This window comes from Oncorhynchus kisutch, linkage group LG17, assembly GCF_002021735.2.
Source record: "Oncorhynchus kisutch isolate 150728-3 linkage group LG17, Okis_V2, whole genome shotgun sequence".
In the NCBI taxonomy this organism is placed as follows: domain Eukaryota; kingdom Metazoa; phylum Chordata; class Actinopteri; order Salmoniformes; family Salmonidae; genus Oncorhynchus; species Oncorhynchus kisutch.
Window position 1 is genome coordinate 74,953,072 of NC_034190.2, and position 20,408 is coordinate 74,973,479.

The window sequence follows — 20,408 nt, forward strand, 5'->3', positions numbered from 1 at the left end:
GGCTAGGAAAAACTCCCTAGAAAGGCCAATACCTAGGAAGAAACCTAGAGAGGAACCAGGCTATGTGGGGTGGCCAGTCCTCTTCTGGCTGTGCCGGGTGGAGATTATAACAGAACATGGCCAAGATGTTCAAATGTTCATAAATGACCAGCATGGTCGAATAATAATAAGGCAGAACAGTTGAAACTGGAGCAGCAGCACAGTCAGGTGGAAGTTGAAACTGGAGCAGCAGCATGGCCAGGTGGACTGGGGACAGCAAGGAGTCATCATGTCAGGTAGTCCTGGGGCATGGTCCTAGGGCTCAGGTCAGTTGAAACGGGAACAGCAGCATGGCCAGGTGGACTGGGGACAGCAAGGAGTCATCATGTCAGGTAGTCCTGGGGCATGGTCCTAGGGCTCAGGTCCTCCGAGAGAGAGAAAGAAAGAGAGAAGGAGAGAATTAGAGAACACACACTTAGATTCACACAGGACACCGAATAGGACAGGAGAAGTACTCCAGATATAACAAACTGACCCCAGCCCCCCGACACATAAACTACTGCAGCATAAATACTGGAGGCTGAGACAGGAGGGGTCAGAAGACACTGTGGCCCCATCCGAGGACACCCCCGGACAGGGCCAAACAGGAAGGATATAACCCCACCCACTTTGCCAAAGCACAGCCCCCACACCACTAGAGGGATATCTTCAACCACCAACTTACCATCCTGAGACAAGGCTGAGTATAGCCCACAAAGATCTCCGCCACGGCACAACCCAAGGGGGGGGCGCCAACCCAGACAGGATGACCACAACAGTGAATCAACCCACTCAGGTGACGCACCCCCTCCAGGGACGGCATGAGAGAGCCCCAACAAGCCAGTGACTCAGCCCCTGTAATAGGGTTAGAGGCAGAGAATCCCAGTGGAAAGAGGGGAACAGGCCAGGCAGAGACAGCAAGGGCGGTTCGTTGCTCCAGAGCCTTTCCGTTCACCTTCCCACTCCTGGGCCAGACTACACTCAATCATATGACCCACTGAAGAGATGAGTCTTCAGTAAAGACTTAAAGGTTGAGACCGAGTTTGCGTCTCTGACATGGGTAGGCAGACCGTTCCATAAAAATGGAGCTCTATAGGAGAAAGCCCTGCCTCCAGCTGTTTGCTTAGAAATTCTAGGGACAATTAGGAGGCCTGCGTCTTGTGACCGTAGCGTACGTGTAGGTATGTACGGCAGGACCAAATCAGAGAGATAGGTAGGAGCAAGCCCATGTAATGCTTTGTAGGTTAGCAGTAAAACCTTGAAATCAGCCCTTGCTTTGACAGGAAGCCAGTGTAGAGAGGCTAGCACTGGAGTAATATGATCAAATTTTTGGGTTCTAGTCAGGATTCTAGCAGCCGTATTTAGCACTAACTGAAGTTTATTTAGTGCTTTATCCGGGTAGCCGGAAAATAGAGCATTGCAGTAGTCTAACCTAGAAGTGACAAAAGCATGGATACATTTTTCTGCATCATTTTTGGACAGAAAGTTTCTGATTTTTGCAATGTTACGTAGATGGAAAAAAGCTGTCCTCGAAATGGTCTTGATATGTTCTTCAAAAGAGAGATCAGGGTCCAGAGTAACGCCGAGGTCCTTCACAGTTTTATTTGAGACGACTGTACAACCATTAAGATTAATTGTCAGATTCAACAGAAGATCTCTTTGTTTCTTGGGACCTAGAAAGAGCATCTCTGTTTTGTCCGAGTTTAATAGTAGAAAGTTTGCAGCCATCCACTTCCTTATGTCTGAAACATGCTTCTAGCGAGGGCAATATTGGGGCAATGTACTGTACTGTAATGTGCTGTAATGTGCTGTACTGTAATGTACTGTAATGTACTGTAATGCGCTGTACTGTAATGTGCTGTAATGCGCTGTATTGTAATGTGCTGTAATGTGCTGTAATGCGCTGTACTGTAATGTGCTGCAATGTACTGTACTGTAATGTGCTGTAATGTACTGTAATGCGCTGTACTGTAATGTGCTGTAATGCGCTGTATTGTAATGTGCTGTAATGTGCTGTAATGCGCTGTACTGTAATGTACTGTAATGTGCTGTAATGTGCTGTACTGTAATGTAATGCGCTGTAATGTGCTGTACTGTAATGTAATGTGCTGTACTGTAATGTGCTGTACTGTACTGTAATGTGCTGTAATGTGCTGTAATGCGCTGTACTGTAATGTACTGTAATGCGCTGTACTGTAATGTGCTGTAATGTACTGTAATGCGTTGTACTGTAATGCGCTGTACTGTAATGTGCTGTAATGTACTGTAATGCGTTGTACTGTAATGCGCTGTACTGTAATGTGCTGTAATGTACTGTAATGTGCTGTAATGCACTGTACTGTAATGTGCTGTAATGTGCTGTACTGTAATGTGCTGTGCTGTACTGTAATGTAATGTGACCGGAACACAATGGGGCATTGATGCAAGTGTGAGCTTCAGAATGACTCACAATTGAGAGAGCGGTGATCTGTGTCGCAGGTTTGGTTCAGTGTCCCGTCTGTGGATGACATGGTCTCTCTCCTCACTGCACTCCCCAGTAGTATCACTAGACACACCACTAGGAAACACTGCCAGCTGGGTGTTCAACATCTACAGGACAAAGTGCATTTCATATTCCACTCAAGTTTCAAGCTTCAGTTCATTCCATTTTAAAGGTTATTTCACACAAAGTCACAACACACTTAAAAAACAGATACAATATAACATTTATGAGTAAAAAACGCGTGACAGTAAAATGCTTATCAGGATGGAAGGTATTAAGAGCTCACATGATGACATTAATGTAGAAAGAGGGTGTTCAGAGCAAATGCAATCATGTTGTTTTGGAGGAATAGTCATGGGACAGTGTTGAGTTTAGTACGGAGTATGAAAATCATATGGCAGTAGGGAGTTTGTTTGGTACAGTGTTTCCCAACTCCGCTCCTCCAGTACCCCCAACAATACACATGTTGTAGCCCCAGACAAGAACACCTGATTCAACTTGACCATTACTTGATGATTAGTTGACAAGTAAAATCAGGTGTGCTTGTCCAGGACCACAACAAAAATATGTATTGTTGGGGGTACTCGAGGACCGGAGTTGGGAAACACTGGTATAGAGAGTGTGTGTGTGTATAGTTCTTGGCAGGTATGCATATAGTTGCTACAAGCATTTCACTACACCCGCAATAACATCTAGCACCCGCAATAACATCTAGCACCCGCAATAACATCTAGCACCCGCAATAACATCTAGCGCCCGCAATAACATCTAAACCCGCAATAACATCTAGCACCTGCAATAACATCTACACCCGCAATAACATCTAGCACCCCCAATAACATCTGCACCCCCAATAACATCTACACCCGCAATAATATCTGCTAAACATGTGTGACACTTGTTTAGCAGTACTTGTTTTCTTTCAAATACTTTGAGCATTTGATTGAGCCTGCCTGACATGCCAGATGGGCAGAGTTCACTCTTCACTGTTCCATTGTGTCAGACAAGCTCAATCTAGCACAGATACACTATTTGGAAGAATAAAAAAACTATTTGAGCCCAGGTCTGGACAGTGGTTTGGTACAGAGTGTGTGTGTCTGTATTATGAGTTAACCTTGAGTGTGGCCCTCAGTAGAATCTGGCTCTCTGGGAGGGCCCCGTCCAGACTCAGCCATCGGTCCAGCACCAGGCCCTGCTCTGACAGCACCTCTCTCAGGGGCAACACCACCGTGCCCATGGCCTGGCCCCAGCTGTGGGACAGCTACACACACACAAACAGGCACACACACACACAGAGATGGGTGCACACACATGATCAGAGACAACGTAGGGCACCGCAATGTCATCATTCCACTGTTAACATATTGTCTCCCAGGTTTGAATGGCATATCAATATGTGTAAGCAAACTATTAAAACGTGTTAACACTATTGTCAGCAGCAAGAGTAAATCATTGTTAACACAAGACATTCATACAGTAAAACAAATGTATACTGTTCAACCCTGGTGGACCCTTCCCTCACCTTCACTATAAGGAGTTCCTCTGTAGGGTCACGAACCAGGAAGTGGAAAGCTTCATCCCACCGAGGAGACGTAGAGCACTCGCACACCTTTGAAAAAGAGATGGATGGAAAAATTGTCCATACTTCCCTTTGTACTCTCTAGTAAGCATATCTGTAAATAGACATGGAGTCAAGAGAAATATAGATGGCTTAACTGACAACGTCACCAAAATGATGTGCACGCTTCAATGTGGCAGAAGTCTAGCAACAATGACAAGAAGCTGCCATGTGGGAATCCCAACCCGTCTATAAGATACACTTACCTTGGTCTTGTATGTCATGGCCCTCAGCGAAATCTCTGCCCCGACTTTTGGCTCCTTTCCATTCTTCTTCAACTGTGGATAAAATAAATTAAAGGGCTGCATTAGAATCAACATCGACAAATGTACATAAACAACAAATATACAAACCAATCCTCAAATGTCAATATTAAGTAATATATAGTAAAACCCAAACCCATGATGTATATAAACACTTAGGATGTATTGTGGGCTATACAGTATATGACCACTGACAATATCAACAACAACAACAACAAGAACTGTATGTCAACACAGCAGGGCAGCAGGCCCCAGGTCTCACCGGCAGGCCGTGGGCTCTCTCCAGGTACACAAACAACACAGCAGCCGACGGCACTGCCTTGTTCTGGTACTGCTGCTGGGCCTGGTACTGCAGGATCTGGAGGTTCACAATTATAATACACTGTTAGAACCAGATTCTGGTAGAGCAGAGATGTCACGCCCTGACCTTAGTTATCTTTGTTTTCTTCAGGGTGTGACGAGGGTGGTATGTGTGTTTTTGTCTTGTCTAGGGTTTTTTGTATATCTATGGGGTTTTGGTATTGTCTAGGTAAATGTAGGTCTATGGTGGCCTGAATTGGTTCCCAATCAGAGGCAGCTGTTTATCATTGTCTAATTGGGAATACTATTTAGGTTGCCATTTTCCATTTTGGTTTTGTGGGTTATTGTCTATGTGTAGTTGCATGTCAGCACTCGTGTTTATAGCTTCACGTTAGTTTGTTTAGTGGTCTTTATTTAAATAAAGAAGAATGTATTCATCTCACGCTGCGCCTTGGTCTCCTCGTTATGACGAACGTGACAAGAGAGGAATGTGGAGAGATTACAGAGAGGGAAAGAAAGGGTTCAAATGAGAGAGAGATGAGGGGAGAGAGAGATATGGAGAAAGGGAGAGGGGAGAGAGAGATATGGAGAAAGGGAGAGGGGAGAGAGAGATATATGGAGAAAAGGAGAGGGGGAGAGAGAGAGATATGGAGAAAAGGAGAGGGGAGAGAGATGGAGAAAGGGGGAGAGAGATATGGGGAGAGGGGAGAGAGAGATATGGAGAAAGGGAGATGGGAGAGAGAGATGGAGAGGGGGATAGAGATTTGGAGAAAGGGAGAGGGGAGAGAGAGATGGAGAAGGGGAGAGAAAGAGTATGGAGAAAGGGAGAGGGGAGAGAGAGATATGGAGAAAGGGAGAGGGGAGAGAGAGATATGGAGAGGGGGAGAGAAAGAGTATGGAGAAAGGGAGAGGGGGAGAGAAAGAGTATGGAGAAAGGGAGAGGGGAGAGAAAGAGTATGGAGAAAGGGAGAGGGGAGAGAGATATGGAGAAAGGGAGAGGGGAGAGAGAGTGGAGAAAAGAGGGAGGGAAATGGAGAAAATGGGGGAGGGAGACAGAAAGGGGAGGGAGAGAGAGAGGGGGAGGAAGAAAGACAGAGACAGAGGGAAAGAGTATGGGGAAAGAGGGAGAGGGTGAGGGAAAGGGAGAAAATAAGAGAGAGGGGGAGAGCGAGAGAGGGGGAGGGAGAGAGGGGGGGGGGGAGAGAACAGGGGAAGCTAACCTGATTTAGTCTGGCGGACTCTGAGACCGTGGGGAGCCATTCCATGACCAGGTGAAGCCGACCTGACTTCACATCATTCAGAGTGTACCACTGTGATAGAAACAGACACATGATTACCAGAGTACCATCAGATTACCAGAGTACCATCAGATTACCAGAGTACCATTAAAATAATGTAAGAGAGACACATTTTGGAGGCATAGCTCTACCACTGGCCATACAGAAAACACAGCTAAATCTGTCAGAAAAACAATCAATTATAGTGAATAGTTAGATGTTACCTCATCAGTGAACTGTGGGCTGATGATGTCTTGCAGGTTTAACTTGAACCTGAAACAAACAAAACATAAATGTATTCAGCAGAATGATTCTGACTTGTTTTGAGGCACCATGTTATCTGGTCAGAACCTCACCTCCCCAAGAAGTCATCCTGGTCCAGATCTTTATCAAACAGCTCAAACTGGATCTCCTGACCAGGCAGCTGGGTTAAGATGATCTGAGGACACAGAGGTGCTTGACGTTTTGCACAACAATCTTTAATAGGTCTAAATTCTGCATTAATTAATGAATAATCCCCTCATTATTGTTTACAGTATGAGAGCATAGATCTGCAGTGTCCGGAGACAGCATGTACTGAAAATACTGTGGATATCCAGCACAGCTGTATATTCTACCTCGTAGAGTTCGTTCCAGGAGGGGTTCAGGTTCTCTTTGATGGTGTGGCTGCGGAAGGTGACTCCTGCCACCCTGATCTTGACGTAGGGGTCACTCTTCCCCTTCACCATGCCCCCTATGAAGTTATCCTTGGCTATCAGGTTACTGGCCTCCGCCAGGTGGATACGCAGCACTCCCTAGAGAGGGGGAGGGATGGGTAGAGAGAGGGAGGATGAGAAATATGGAGAGAGTACACTATACAATACGTTATCCTTGGCTATCAGGTTACTGGCCTCCGCAGCACACCATACGGTGAGAGGAGCAGAGAGAGAGAGGAGCAGAGAGAGAGAGGAGCAGAGAGAGAGAGGAGCAGAGAGAGAGGAGCAGAGAGAGAGAGGAGCAGAGAGAGAGAGGAGCAGAGAGAGAGAGGAGCAGAGAGAGAGAGGAGCAGAGAGAGAGAAGAGCAGAGAGAGAGAGGAGCAGAGAGAGAGGAGCAGAGAGAGAGAGGAGCAGTGTGTGTGTGTGTTAGTGGACTCACCTCACTAGCGAAGTCCGAGTCAGGGGTGGTCTGTTGGGGTCGTGTGGGTTCAGGTTTGGGGGCTCCACCCACTCCCCCGAGGGCTACCTCTGACGTGGTACCCCCGTCTCCGTGGCCTGCCCCTGGGCTTGGGAGGTGAGGAGATACGGAACTGGTAAGAGAGGCATCCTCATTTAAATGCAGAACCTATAACACAGGACAGAGAAGAGAGGGAGATGCTTAGTCAGAACGAAAAACATTAGGACATGCCATAACCGTATGCCTGTGTTCTGTGTGTGTCTGTGTGTTCTGTATTTCTGTGTTCTGTGTGTGTCTGTGTGTTCTGTATCTCTGTGTTCTGTGTGTGTCTGTGTGTTCTGTATCTCTGTGTTCTGTGTGTGTCTGTGTGTTCTGTATCTCTGTGTTCTGTGTGTGTCTGTGTGTTCTGTATCGCTGTGTTCTGTGTGTGTCTGTGTGTTCTGTATCGCTGTGTTCTGTATCTCTGTGTTGTGTGTGTGTGTCTGTGTGTTCTGTATCGCTGTGTTCTGTGTGTGTCTGTGTGTTCTGTATCGCTGTGTTCTGTGTGTGTCTGTGTGTTCTGTATCGCTGTGTTCTGTGTGTGTCTGTGTGTTCTGTATCGCTGTGTTCTGTGTGTGTATGTGTGTTTTGTATCGCTGTGTTCTGTGTGTGTCTGTGTGTTCTGTATCGCTGTGTTCTGTGTGTTCTGTATCTCTGTGTTCTGTGTGTTCTGTATCTCTGTGTTCTGTGTGTGTCTGTGTGTTCTGTATCTATGTGTTCTGTGTGTGTCTGTGTGTTCTGTATCGCTGTGTTCTGTGTGTGTCTGTGTGTTCTGTATCGCTGTGTTCTGTGTGTGTCTGTGGGTTCTGTATCGCTGTGTTCTGTGTGTGTCTGTGTGTTCTGTATCGCTGTGTTCTGTGTGTGTATGTGTGTTCTGTATCTCTGTGTTCTGTGTGTGTCTGTGTGTTCTGTATCGCTGTGTTCTGTGTGTGTCTGTGTGTTCTGTATCTCTGTGTTCTGTATCTCTGTGTTCTGTGTGTGTCTGTGTGTTCTGTATCTCTGTGTTCTGTGTGTGTCGGTGTGTTCTGTATCGCTGTGTGTGTGTGTTCTGTGTGTGTATGTGTGTTCTGTATCTCTGTGTTCTGTGTGTGTCTGTGTGTTCTGTATCGCTGTGTTCTGTGTGTGTCTGTGTGCTCTGTATCTCTGTGTTCTGTGTGTGTCTGTATCTCTGTGTTCTGTGTGTGTCTGTGTGTTCTGTATCTCTGTGTTCTGTGTGTGTCTGTGTGTTCTGTATCGCTGTGTGTGTGTGTGTGTGTGTGTCTGTGTGTGTGTGTCCATACATGCAGGTGTGTGTTTGCATTCTATTCCCCACCCACCCTCAGAACAGCATTGATATAGATGCGGCCAGATTTGTCCAGCTGGAACCACTGATCCATGCTGAGGTCAGGACTAGCCAGCAGACGGGTAAGCGGGATGGACAGACTGCCCAGAGACAGAGCCCGGTCATCATCCTTCACCTGGGAGAGAGGGAGGAGGAAGAGCAGGAGGAGGTGAAGGAGGACAGGAGGGGGAGGAGGAAGAGGTGGAGGGTTAAGGGTTAAGGGTGAAGGGGAAGAGGTGGGGGAGGAGGAAGTGGTGGAAGAGTGTCAGTAACCACAGCAACAACAGGATTTCTGTAACACTTTGACAGACAACAGAAAGTATGCTTGTAATAAGATTTTTTACATGAATATCAAGTTCCTGTTTGCGAGGGTCCTGGATATAGAAGGTGAAGGCATCTTCCCACACAGGGTCAGAGGTCAGATAACAGATCTAGTGATAGCAGAGACGAGGATATATTTATGATGAAATATACAGAGCTAGGTTAGAATATAATGATCATTATATTATAGGTTATATAGAATGTTATAGAATGTTAACAGTTAAGGCCCTCTGATCCCATAACAAGTCTAGGGACAAGAGGGAAGATGTTATCCACTATATGTGATGGAACATATGAGATACTGGTTAGGTTAGGTAGAATGGTTACACTCTCTGAGAGTGTGTGGTGGTGAATTCCTACCCTACTCTCCTTGGTTGTGTTCTGTACAGACAGCTGCACCATGGGGCTGGGGTCCTTATTGCCCTTCTTCCTCTGAAAGACACAAATGTGTTGTTTTACAGGGTCAGCCATAGAAGTACGGCACCCCTTGAGCAAATTAGGGTTAAGTGCCTTACTCAAGAGCACATGGACAGATTTTTATATATATAGATATATTAGATATAGATATAGATATATTTATTTTTATTTGAACCCTCTAACCGCTAGGCTACCTGAGGACAGACTGTAGACCAGAACCAATCAGGTTGCGTTCCAGGTCGTCTTTACTGCAGTTCCTGAGAAGTTAAACACTTCCCTAGACATGGTGAGATCTGATCATCTGTGCAGTACGACTGCAATAAAGACATCCTGGAACATGGCCACAGTCAGTCAGTACTCACAGGCAGGTCCTGAGCACGGTCCAGGTAGACAGACAGGATGGCTGCAGAGGGAGGGTCTCCAGTCTTACAGGTCATATTCCGGTTCCTCTGGATAACCTGATCGCAGGGGGAAACAGACAAGAGTGTTTCAGGTATATGAATATGATTTACCTGGTCAAAGCAGAAAAGGTAACTACTGATGAGTGTTTGAAGGCAGAATGATACAGCTCAATATTTACACAGCATCTTTGTTTACAAACTACTGCGCTGTGGACACACCTCACTGAGTCGGTCAGCAGAGGACAGCAGAGAGAGCCACTCCAGACGGAGGTGAACACTGCCTGATGTAACATCCTTCAGCTTCAACCACTAGGAGAGAAAAGGGGGGGGGGTATTAAAGAGAGACAGGTGTGTGTTTGAGAATTGTAGTGAGGCTGAGCAGTGCACCAGACCGTCACAACTGAAAGGATGTTTTAACATTTCAGAAACCACATAAATATGATACAGCCGGTGGAGGCTGCTGAGGGGAAAACGGCTCAAAACAATGGCTGGAATGGAGTCAATGGAATGGTATCAAACACATCCAACACACATGGTTTCCATGTGGTTGATACCATTCCATTGACTCCATTCCAGCCATTGTTATGAGCCGTCCTCCCCTCAGCAGCCTCCACTGGATATAGCCCAACTGACATGGAGTTGATCTTAAACATGCACATTGACTAACCTCTGACTAAACCATTGAGAGTCATAGAGGGGCGTAACGTTATTGTCGTGAAATGGACTAAACCATTGAGTCAGCAAGGAGGGTAATGTTATTGTGGTGAAATGGACTAAACCACTGAGAGTCATAGAGGGATGCAACGTTATTGTGGTGAAACGGTGAGTACAGACTGAGCCAGCAGGAGATCACGAGGAGGGAGGTACATGGGGTCTGCATGACACTTGCTGTTTGAAGGAATTACCAGATTCAGCCTTCATTCTGACCCAGTCTACAGCCAAGTCTCAGGGTAGCCTTCATTCTGACCCAGTCTACAGCCATGTCTCAGGGTAGCCTTAATTCTGACCCAGGCTACAGCCATGTCTCAGGGTAGCGTTCATTCTGACCCAGTCTACAGGCATGTCTCAGGGTAGCCTTCATTCTGACCCAGTCTACAGACATGTCTCAGGGTAGCCTTCATTCTGACCCAGGCTACAGCCATGTCTCAGGGTAGCCTTCATTCTGACCCAGTCTACAGCCATGTCTCAGGGTTGCCTTCATTCTGACCCAGTCTACAGCCATGTCTCAGGGTAGACTTCATTCTGACCCAGTCTACAGCCATGTCTCAGGGTAGACTTCATTCTGACCCAGTCTACAGCCAAGTCTCAGGGTAGCCTTCATTCTGACCCAGTCTACAGCCAAGTCTCAGGGTAGCCTTCATTCTGACCCAGTCTACAGCCATGTCTCAGGGTAGCCTTCATTCTGACCCAGGCTACAGCCATGTCTCAGGGTAGCCTTAATTCTGACCCAGGCTACAGCCATGTCTCAGGGTAGCGTTCATTCTGACCCAGTCTACAGCCATGTCTCAGGGTAGCCTTCATTCTGACCCAGTCTACAGCCTTGTCTCAGGGGAGCGTTCATTCTGACCCAGTCTACAGCCATGTCTCAGGGTAGCCTTCATTCTGACCCAGTCTACAGCCATGTCTCAGGGTTGCCTTCATTCTGACCCAGTCTACAGCCATGTCTCAGGGTAGCCTTCATTCTGACCCAGTCTACAGCCATGTCTCAGGGTAGCCTTCATTCTGACCCAGGCTACAGCCATGTTTCAGGGTAGCCTTCATTCTGACCCAGGCTACAGCCATGTCTCAGGGTAGCCTTCATTCTGACCCAGTCTACAGCCATGTCTCAGGGTTGCCTTCATTCTGACCCAGTCTACAGCCATGTCTCAGGGTAGCCTTCATTCTGACCCAGTCTACAGCCATGTCTCAGGGTAGCCTTCATTCTGACCCAGTCTACAGCCATGTCTCAGGGTAGCCTTCATTCTGACCCAGTCTACAGCCATGTCTCAGGGTAGCCTTCATTCTGACCCAGTCTACAGCCATGTTTCAGGGTAGCCTTCATTCTGACCCAGTCTACAGCCATGTCTCAGGGTAGCCTTCATTCTGACCCAGTCTACAGCCATGTCTCAGGGTAGCCTTCATTCTGACCCAGGCTACAGCCATGTCTCAGGGTAGCCTTCATTCTGACCCAGGCTACAGCCATGTCTCAGGGTAGCCTTCATTCCAGCTCAGTGCCCTTTACACAGCATGGAGCGTTTACTCTCTACACGAGATACAGAAAACAGCTGGTAAATGTTAAAAGGCTCATTGACCAGAAGCTGCTTCCAAATATTGGAAGTAGATCACCATTTATTGAATCTATTGGAATGTCAGACTCACTTTAGGTACATAAGGTGAAGAGCATTTGGAAAGTATTCAGAACCCTTGACTTTTTCCACATTTTGTTACATTACAGCTTTATTCAAAAATGTATTTTTAAAAATTCCCCTCATCAATCTACACACAATACCCCATAATGACATCACAATACCCCATAATGACATCACAATACCCCATAATGACATCACAATACCCCATAATGACATCTCAATACCACCATAATGACATCACAATACCCCATAATGACATCACAATACCCCATAATGACATCACAATACCCCATAATGACATCTCAATACCACCATAATGACATCTCAATACCCCATAATGACATCACAATACCACCATAATGACATCACAATACCCCATAATGACATCTCAATCCCACCATAATGACATCACAATACCCCATAATGACATCACAATACCACCATAATGACATCACAATACCCCATAATGACATCTCAATACCACCATAATGACATCTCAATACCACCATAATGACATCACAATACCCCATAATGACATCACAATACCACCATAATGACATCACAATACCCCATAATGACATCTCAATACCACCATAATGACATCACAATACCCCATAATGACATCTCAATACCACCATAATGACATCACAATACCCCATAATGACATCTCAATACCACCATAATGACATCACAATACCCCATAATGACATCTCAATACCACCATAATGACATCACAATACCCCATAATGACATCTCAATACCACCATAATGACATCACAATACCCCATAATGACATCTCAATACCACCATAATGACATCACAATACCCCATAATGACATCTCAATACCACCATAATGACATCACAATACCCCATAATGACATCTCAATACCACCATAATGACATCACAATACCCCATAATGACATCACAATACCCCATAATGACATCACAATACCCCATAATGACATCTCAATACCACCATAATGACATCACAATACCCCATAATGACATCTCAATACCCCATAATGACATCTCAATACCACCATAATGACATCACAATACCCCATAATGACATCACAATACCCCATAATGACATCACAATACCCCATAATGACAAAAAAAACAGGTTGGTAGACATTTTTGCAAATGGAAAAATAAAAAATGTAAATATCACATTTACATAAGGATTCAGACCCTTTACACAGTACTTTGTTGAAGCACCAGCGATTAAAATCTTGCGTCATCTTGGGTATGACGCTATAAGTTTGGCACACCTGTATTTGGGGAGTTTCTCCCATTCTTCTCTGCAGATCGTCTCAAGCTCTGTCAGGTTGGATGGGGAGCATCGCTGCACAGCTATTTTCAGGTCTCTCCAGGATCTCTCTGTACTTTGCTCCTTTCATCTTTCTCTCGATCCGGACTAGTCTCCCTGTCCCTGCCCCTGAAAAACATCCCCACAGCATGATGCTGCCACCACCATGCTTCACTGTAGGGATGGTGCCAGGTTTCCTCCAGACATGATGATTGGCATTCAGGCCAAAGAGTTCAATCTTAGTTTCATCAGACTAGAGAATATTGTTTCTCATGGTCTGAGATTCCTTTAGGTGCCTTTTGGCAAACTTCAACCAGGCTCTCATGTGCCTTTTACTGAGGAGTGGCTTCCGTCTGGCCACTCTACCATAAAGGCCTGATTGATGGAGTGCTGCAGACATGGTTGTCCTTCTGGAAGGTTCTCCCATCTCCACAGAGGAACTCTGAAGCTGTCAGTGACCATCGGGTTCTAGGTCATCTCCCTGACCAATGCCCTTCTCCCCCGATTACTCAGTTTGGCTGGGCGTCCAGCTCTAGGAAGAGTCTGGTGGTTCCAAACTTCTTCCATTTAAGAATGATGGAGGCCACTGTGTTCTTGGGGACCTTCAATGCTGCAAAAATGTGTTGGTACCTTTCCCCAGATCTGTGCCTCGACACTATCCTGTCTCGGAGCTCTACGGACAATCCTTTCGTCCTCATGACTGGGTTTTTGCTCTGACATACACTGTCAACTGTGGGACCTTATATAGACAGGTGTGTGCCTTTCCAAATCATGTCCAATCAATTTAATTTACCACAGGTCGACTCCAATGAAGTTGTAGAAACATCTCAAGGGACGGCTGGTAGCCTAGTGGGGCCAGTAACCGAAAGGTTGCTGAATTGAATCCCAGAGCTGACAAGGTGACGTGGATATCGACGTGGATATCGATTATGGCAGCCCCCGCACCTCTCTGATTCAGAGGGTTAAATGCGGAAGACACATTTCAGTTGAATGCATTCAGTTGTACAACTGACTAGGTCTCCCCTTTCCCAATGGAAACAGGATGCACCTGAGCTCAACTTCGTGTCTCATAGCAAAGGTCTGAATAGTTATGTAAATAAGGTATTTCTGTTTTCATTTTGATTAAATTATAAAATGTCATAAATGTATGATTTAATCTATTTCAGAATAAGGCTGTAATGTAACAAAATGTGGAAAAGGGGTCTGAATACTTGACGAATGCACTGTATGTGTTGAAGGAGCACTTGTAACTCACCTTATCTACAACTCTGGCCTTGTGTACGACATCTAGATCCATTTTGACCCTGAGAGAGACAGAGAGAGAGAGAGAGAGAGAGAGAGAGGGAGAGAGGGAGAGAGAGAGAGAGAGAGAGAGAGAGAGAGAGAGAGAGAGAGAGGAAGAAGGAATATGTAAACTGTACATTACAACAGACAGTGGTACACAGTAAATTTGTAACAGCGAATGGAATGGCCAACACAGGGAGTGCATCCCAAATGGACCTTATTCCCTATATAGTGCACTACTTTTGACCAGAGTAGGGCATGAAAATCTGGTCTAAAGTTGTGTACTACATAGGTCAGTGCTTCCCTGTCCTGGGGACTCGCACCTCATAGACCTGATTGAGATCATGAAATGTATGCCTGATGACTTGATTAGTGTAATGAAGTGTGTTAGTACTAGGGCAAAACCAGTGTGCCCTCCTTTGGGTCCACAGGACACTGCCCCATGTAGTGCACTAATCTTTACTAGAACCAGTCCAAGGTATTAAACTAAATAGGGAATGGGGTGCCATTACAGACACAGCCAGGGAGTGAGTAGGGCATTACAGACACAGCCAGGGAGTGAGTTGGGCGCTACAGACACAGCCAGGGAGTGAGTTGGGCATTACAGACACAGCCAGGGAGTGAGTTGGGCATTACAGACACAGCCAGGGAGTGAGTTTGGCATTACAGACACAGCCAGGGAGTGAGTTTGGCATTACAGACACAGCCAGGGAGTGAGTTGGGCATTACAGACACAGCCAGGGAGTGAGTTGGGCATTACAGACACAGCCAGGGAGTGAGTAGGGCATTACAGACACAGCCAGGGAGTGAGTTGGGCATTACAGACACAGCCAGGGAGTGAGTTGGGCATTACAGACACAGCCAGGGAGTGAGTTGGGCATTACAGACACAGCCAGGGAGTGAGTTGGGCATTACAGACACAGCCAGGGAGTGAGTTGGGCATTACAGACACAGCCAGGGAGTGAGTTGGGCATTACAGACACAGCCAGGGAGTGAGTTGGGCATTACAGACACAGCCAGGGAGTGAGTTGGGCATTACAGACACAGCCAGGGAGTGAGTTGGGCATTACAGACACAGCCAGGGAGTGAGTTGGGCATTACAGACACAGCCAGGGAGTGAGTTGGGCATTACAGACACAGCCAGGGAGTGAGTTGGGCATTACAGACACAGCCAGGGAGTGAGTTTGGCATTACAGGGCGGCAGGGGCGACAGCGTAGCCTAGTGGTTAGAGCATTGGACCTTGCAACCGAAAGGTTGCAAGTTCAAATCCCCTAGCTGACAAGGCAGTTATAACCCACTATTCCTAGCCCGTCATTAAAAATAAGAATTTGTTCTTAACTGACTTGACTTAACTGACCAGGGAGCGAGTTGGGCGCTACAGACACAGCCAGGGAAAGAGTTGGGTATTACAGACACAGCCAGGGAGAGAGTTGGGCGCTACAGACACAGCCAGGGAGTGAGTAGGGCATTACAGACACAGCCAGGGAGTGAATAGGGCATTACAGACACAGCCAGGGAGAGAGTTGGGCGCTACAGACACAGCCAGGGAGAGAGTTGGGCATTACAGACACAGCTAGGGAGAGAGTTGGGCACTACAGACACAGCCAGGGAGAGAGTTGGGCGCTACAGACACAGCCAGGGAGAGAGTTGGGCGCTACAGACACAGCCAGGGAGAGAGTTGGGCGCTACAGACACAGCCAGGGAGAGAGTTGGGCATTACAGACACAGCTAGGGAGAGAGTTGGGCGCTACAGACACAGCCAGGGAGAGAGTTGGGCGCTACAGGCGCTACAGACACAGCCAGGGAGAGAGTTGGGCGCTACAGACACAGCCAGGGAGGGAGTTGGGCGCTACAGACACAGCCAGGGAGGGAGTTGGGCGCTACCTGCCCAGGAAGTCATCCTGGTTCTGGTCTTTATCAAACACCTCCACCTCCAACTCCTGACCAGGCACTTCATGGACAATCACCTGACACACATATAGAAACAAACACATGTAATCACAGACATCCAAATAGAGTCAATGGTGTTTCTCTCAACAGCCCTAAAGCCCATACTCTAAGACAAACTCTAAGCCTTGTGCAAGACTGTTCTTGTCCCCATGACACAGCAGAGTAGACAACACTGATGCTTGGTCAATTCAGCACATCTCACTCATCTCTCTACAAACCCACAGTTTCCCCTTTGTCTGCAGAAGCAGAACACGCTGGCTGAGGAACAGCTGTCATAATGTGTTGCAGTATACGTCCTGCCGTAACAATATGCTGCACCTGAAATGGAATCCTATTCCCTAAATAATCCATTTATTTTTGCCAGGGCCCATAGGGTGCCATTTGGGACACACATATGCTGATCTGCTCCCATCGCTGTAAATATTTATATATAGTTCACTAAAGTGATATGTCTGCAATATGCAGGCCCGCTTTTTGTGGGAATCTGCTGAGAGAAGCAAGTAAAACAAACCAAGCTGTTTAACTCCAAGAGTAAGGACACTGAGTCATGCCTTTCTCTCTCTCTAACTCTCACCTCAAACATCTCTGTCAAACACCTCTCTCCCTCTTTCTCTGTCGCTCTCATCTCTGTCTCTCTCTCTCGCTCACCTCGCTCTCTCCGTCGCTCTCCCTCTCTCGCTCACCTCGCTTACTCCGTCTCTCACTCCATCTCTCTCCGTCTCTCCCTCTCGCTCACCTCGTGCTCTCCGTCTCTCTCCGTCGCTCTCCATCTCTCGCTCACCTCGCTCTCTCCGTCTCTCCCTCTCGCTCACCTCGCTCTCTCCGTCTGTCTCCGTCGCTCTCCATCTCTCGCTCACCTCGCTTACTCCGTCTCTCACTTTATCTCACTCCGTCTTTCTCTGTCTCTCTCTCTCGCTCACCTCGCTCTCTCCGTTTCTCTCTCTCGCTCACCTCACTCTCTCCGTCTCTCTCCGTCGCTCTCCATCTCTCGCTCACCTTGCTTACTCTGTCTCTCTCTCGCCGTCTCTCCCTCTCGCTCACCTCGCTCTCTCCGTCTCTCTCTCTCTCGCTCACCTCGCTCTCTCCGTCTCTCTCTCTCTCTCGCTCACCTCGCTCTCTCCGTCGCTCCTACATCTCTCGCTCACCTCGCGTACTCCGTCTCTCACTCCGTCTCACTCTGTCTCTCACCTCAAACATCTCTCTCCACTGTGGGTTGAGGTTGCTGTCCACAGTGTGTGATGTGAAGGTCTGTGTGCCCACACGTAGCACAGCGTACGGGTCAGACTTCCCGTCTATTATCCCCTTAATGACCGTGTCCTTGGCTGTCAGCTCCTCAGCTTCCAACAGGTGGATACGCACCACTCCCTGACAGATATACAGAGAGGCATGATTAATACAGTCTACAGTAGGAACACTTTGCTGTCCACTGTTTCTGGACAATTTGTAGCTAAGCGTTTTTCTCTGTCAATCATACGAGTAGGATCAGTCCATTTGTTATGTTTGGTAAATGCTTCAGTCAGTCAGTGAGTCAGTGACTCTCCAGGAGAGGTGATTTAGAATGTGAGTAAGGTTACCCGTGGGAGAGGGGAGCGAAGCTGCGCAACGTGCAGGTCGGCCACCAGGGGGATAGTGAGGCGATTGGGGAGGACCAGGTATGAGGCTATAGCATCCATTATCATAGTGTCCGACATGGCACTGTAAATGAATGCAAGGTGTCGTTGGAATGGGACAAAGAGGTGGGAAACAAACACATAGACAAAGACTCCATTCTACTGCTGACAGGAACATGCATTAAACTCATAAACAATGAGGCAACCCCATTGAGTTAGGATGTGGCTGAGGCAGAAGACATTTTCCTGGAAATAGTTTTAAGCAAAATGTGATTTCTAAGTTGAATACAACTAAATAGGAACATATTGACAGGAATATTTGATTTATGATGTTAGCAACTAAACACTGCACTGACAATGATTTAATTGTATTATCAGACAACTAGATGCCTAGATGCATGTCTTATCTACACACGTGAGCAAGGACAACGCCTTGCTAAGTTAGGTCATCACCCTGAAGTAATACTAACATATACAGAACTAATAGCATAACAGGTACTATATAAGTACTCCTTTGAGAAAGACAATAGGAGCCCTCTCACTCACTTGAGTCCAGGGATATCCAGCATGTTGGTCAGCCCCGTCCAGTTGATGTCCAGCTTCTGTGAGAGAGGAGAAATGTCAACGACAATGAAAAGGCAGCATCAAGTGAATTACTTAATTCATGGAATAGATGGATGGATGGATGGATGACTAACAAACAAAGGAATGAAGTGGCTGGTAACACAGACTCACAGGTCTGCGGATGAAGAACATGGTGATGGCTCCCACCAGAGGCACATCCCCAATCAGGGGCTCCAGGATCACCCTTAACTTCCCATGTAGCTACAGACAGAGAGGAGAAGGGAGGGAGAAAGAGGGGAGGAGATAGAGTTAATGAGAGAGATAATAAGCGAGAGGGGGAGAAGGAGAGGGGAAAGAGAGAGAGAGAAGAGAGGGGGGAGAAGAAGGGGGAAAGAGAGAGAGATAATAAAAGAGGGGGAAAGAGAGAGATAATGAAAGAGAGGGAGAAGGAAGGGGGAAGAGAGAGAAATAATAAGAGAGAGGGGGAGAAGGAGAAATAAAAGCAAGCATAAAATGTTAGCTTTGGAGCAGAATTTGGGGCCATTTTTCTCATACACTCCCACTCCCCAGCCACACTGTTATTTATATCTTTACCTGTATTCCCTTCACTCCTGCTTTGCAAAAGTACTTTTTGATTTCCACATTGATCTCCACATCACCTGCATAGCTGCACAGAAGAGAGAGGGGAGGAAGAAGAAACAGGAAGCTGATTTAACTGTCATACTGCTGCTATAGATGTTGGATGTGCTCTGCATCACAGAGGCATTGAAGACAGGCGTGCAGTATGGGGTGCTGCGGCGGCTGCGTACCTAATGTATAGGTCCAGTAAGACCTGCCGCTTATCGTGCTCCGTGTGAGCCTTCACTCCCACCACCTTCATGGCCTAAGACAAAAAAACATATTATGGTATTATTATGTGTATAGAAAGCATATAGAATAACACAGATAATGTTCACGGCAAACTGTTCTGCATAAGGTCACCTCGCCTACAGGCTATTAGGGAGGGGTCTGCTGTTAATAACAAGTCATTCATTTGTGTGCAATTGTTCTGTATGATTATTAGTGTTAGAATGAACCTGTCCATCTTCATGAGTATAACGACAGGGCATACCAGAGCCACATATTTATTTACATTTCTATAAATGGCTACTACAAATTTCTATAAATGGCTTTCTATAAATGGCTACTATAAATGGCTGCTACTACTATACAGTAATGACATGATGTTATACAGGCCAGGGCTCTAGTTAGTACCCTGGGTCCTACTATACAGTAATGACATGATGTTACACAGGCCAGGGCTCTAGTTAGTACCCTGGGTCCTACTATACAGTAATGACATGATGTTATACAGGCCAGGGCTCTAGTTAGTACCCTGGGTCCTACTATACAGTAATGACATGATGTTATACAGGCCAGGGCTCTAGTTAGTACCCTGGGTCCTACTACACAGTAATGACGTGATGTTATACAGGCCAGGGCTCTAGTTAGTACCCTGGGTCCTACTACATAGTAATGACGTGATGTTATACAGGCCAGGGCTCTAGTTAGTACACTGGGTCCTACTATACAGTAGTGACATGATGTTATACAGGCCAGGCCTCTAGTTAGTACCCTGGGTCCTACTATATAGTAATGACATGATGTTATACAGGCCAGGGCTCTAGTTAGTACCCTGGGTCCTACTATACAGTAATGGCATGATGTTATACAGGCCAGGGCTCTAGTTA

General features: G+C 46.6%; 1 protein-coding gene across 3 annotated transcripts in view; it reads right to left on the minus strand.

The window, feature by feature from the left end:
- Nucleotides 1-20,408, minus strand: part of LOC109878427 (extended synaptotagmin-1-like) — a 40,351-nt gene that overhangs the window by 9,281 nt on the left and 10,662 nt on the right. For 2 of the 3 annotated variants that reach the window (XR_004203717.1, XM_031794595.1), the window contains exons 4-26: nucleotides 19,488-19,561; nucleotides 19,273-19,345; nucleotides 18,850-18,939; nucleotides 18,661-18,716; nucleotides 18,079-18,199; nucleotides 17,693-17,869; nucleotides 16,439-16,521; nucleotides 14,525-14,573; nucleotides 9,830-9,919; nucleotides 9,572-9,667; nucleotides 9,153-9,224; nucleotides 8,816-8,902; nucleotides 8,467-8,607; nucleotides 7,094-7,279; nucleotides 6,576-6,752; nucleotides 6,315-6,397; nucleotides 6,183-6,231; nucleotides 5,902-5,991; nucleotides 4,644-4,739; nucleotides 4,325-4,396; nucleotides 4,023-4,109; nucleotides 3,615-3,761; nucleotides 2,468-2,607 (exon numbers count right to left, since the gene is read on the minus strand). Coding sequence is in view for 2 of the 3 variants with exons in the window: in XM_031794595.1 (XP_031650455.1) it covers nucleotides 2,468-2,607; nucleotides 3,615-3,761; nucleotides 4,023-4,109; nucleotides 4,325-4,396; nucleotides 4,644-4,739; nucleotides 5,902-5,991; nucleotides 6,183-6,231; nucleotides 6,315-6,397; nucleotides 6,576-6,752; nucleotides 7,094-7,279; nucleotides 8,467-8,607; nucleotides 8,816-8,902; nucleotides 9,153-9,224; nucleotides 9,572-9,667; nucleotides 9,830-9,919; nucleotides 14,525-14,573; nucleotides 16,439-16,521; nucleotides 17,693-17,869; nucleotides 18,079-18,199; nucleotides 18,661-18,716; nucleotides 18,850-18,939; nucleotides 19,273-19,345; nucleotides 19,488-19,561 (2,336 nt within the window). In the remaining variant the exon portion in view is untranslated. Of the gene's footprint in view, nucleotides 1-353; nucleotides 405-2,467; nucleotides 2,608-3,614; nucleotides 3,762-4,022; nucleotides 4,110-4,324; nucleotides 4,397-4,643; nucleotides 4,740-5,901; nucleotides 5,992-6,182; nucleotides 6,232-6,314; nucleotides 6,398-6,575; nucleotides 6,753-7,093; nucleotides 7,280-8,466; nucleotides 8,608-8,815; nucleotides 8,903-9,152; nucleotides 9,225-9,571; nucleotides 9,668-9,829; nucleotides 9,920-14,524; nucleotides 14,574-16,438; nucleotides 16,522-17,692; nucleotides 17,870-18,078; nucleotides 18,200-18,660; nucleotides 18,717-18,849; nucleotides 18,940-19,272; nucleotides 19,346-19,487; nucleotides 19,562-20,408 lie in introns of those variants that run through there. The other variant, XM_031794596.1, reaches the window with a different exon arrangement.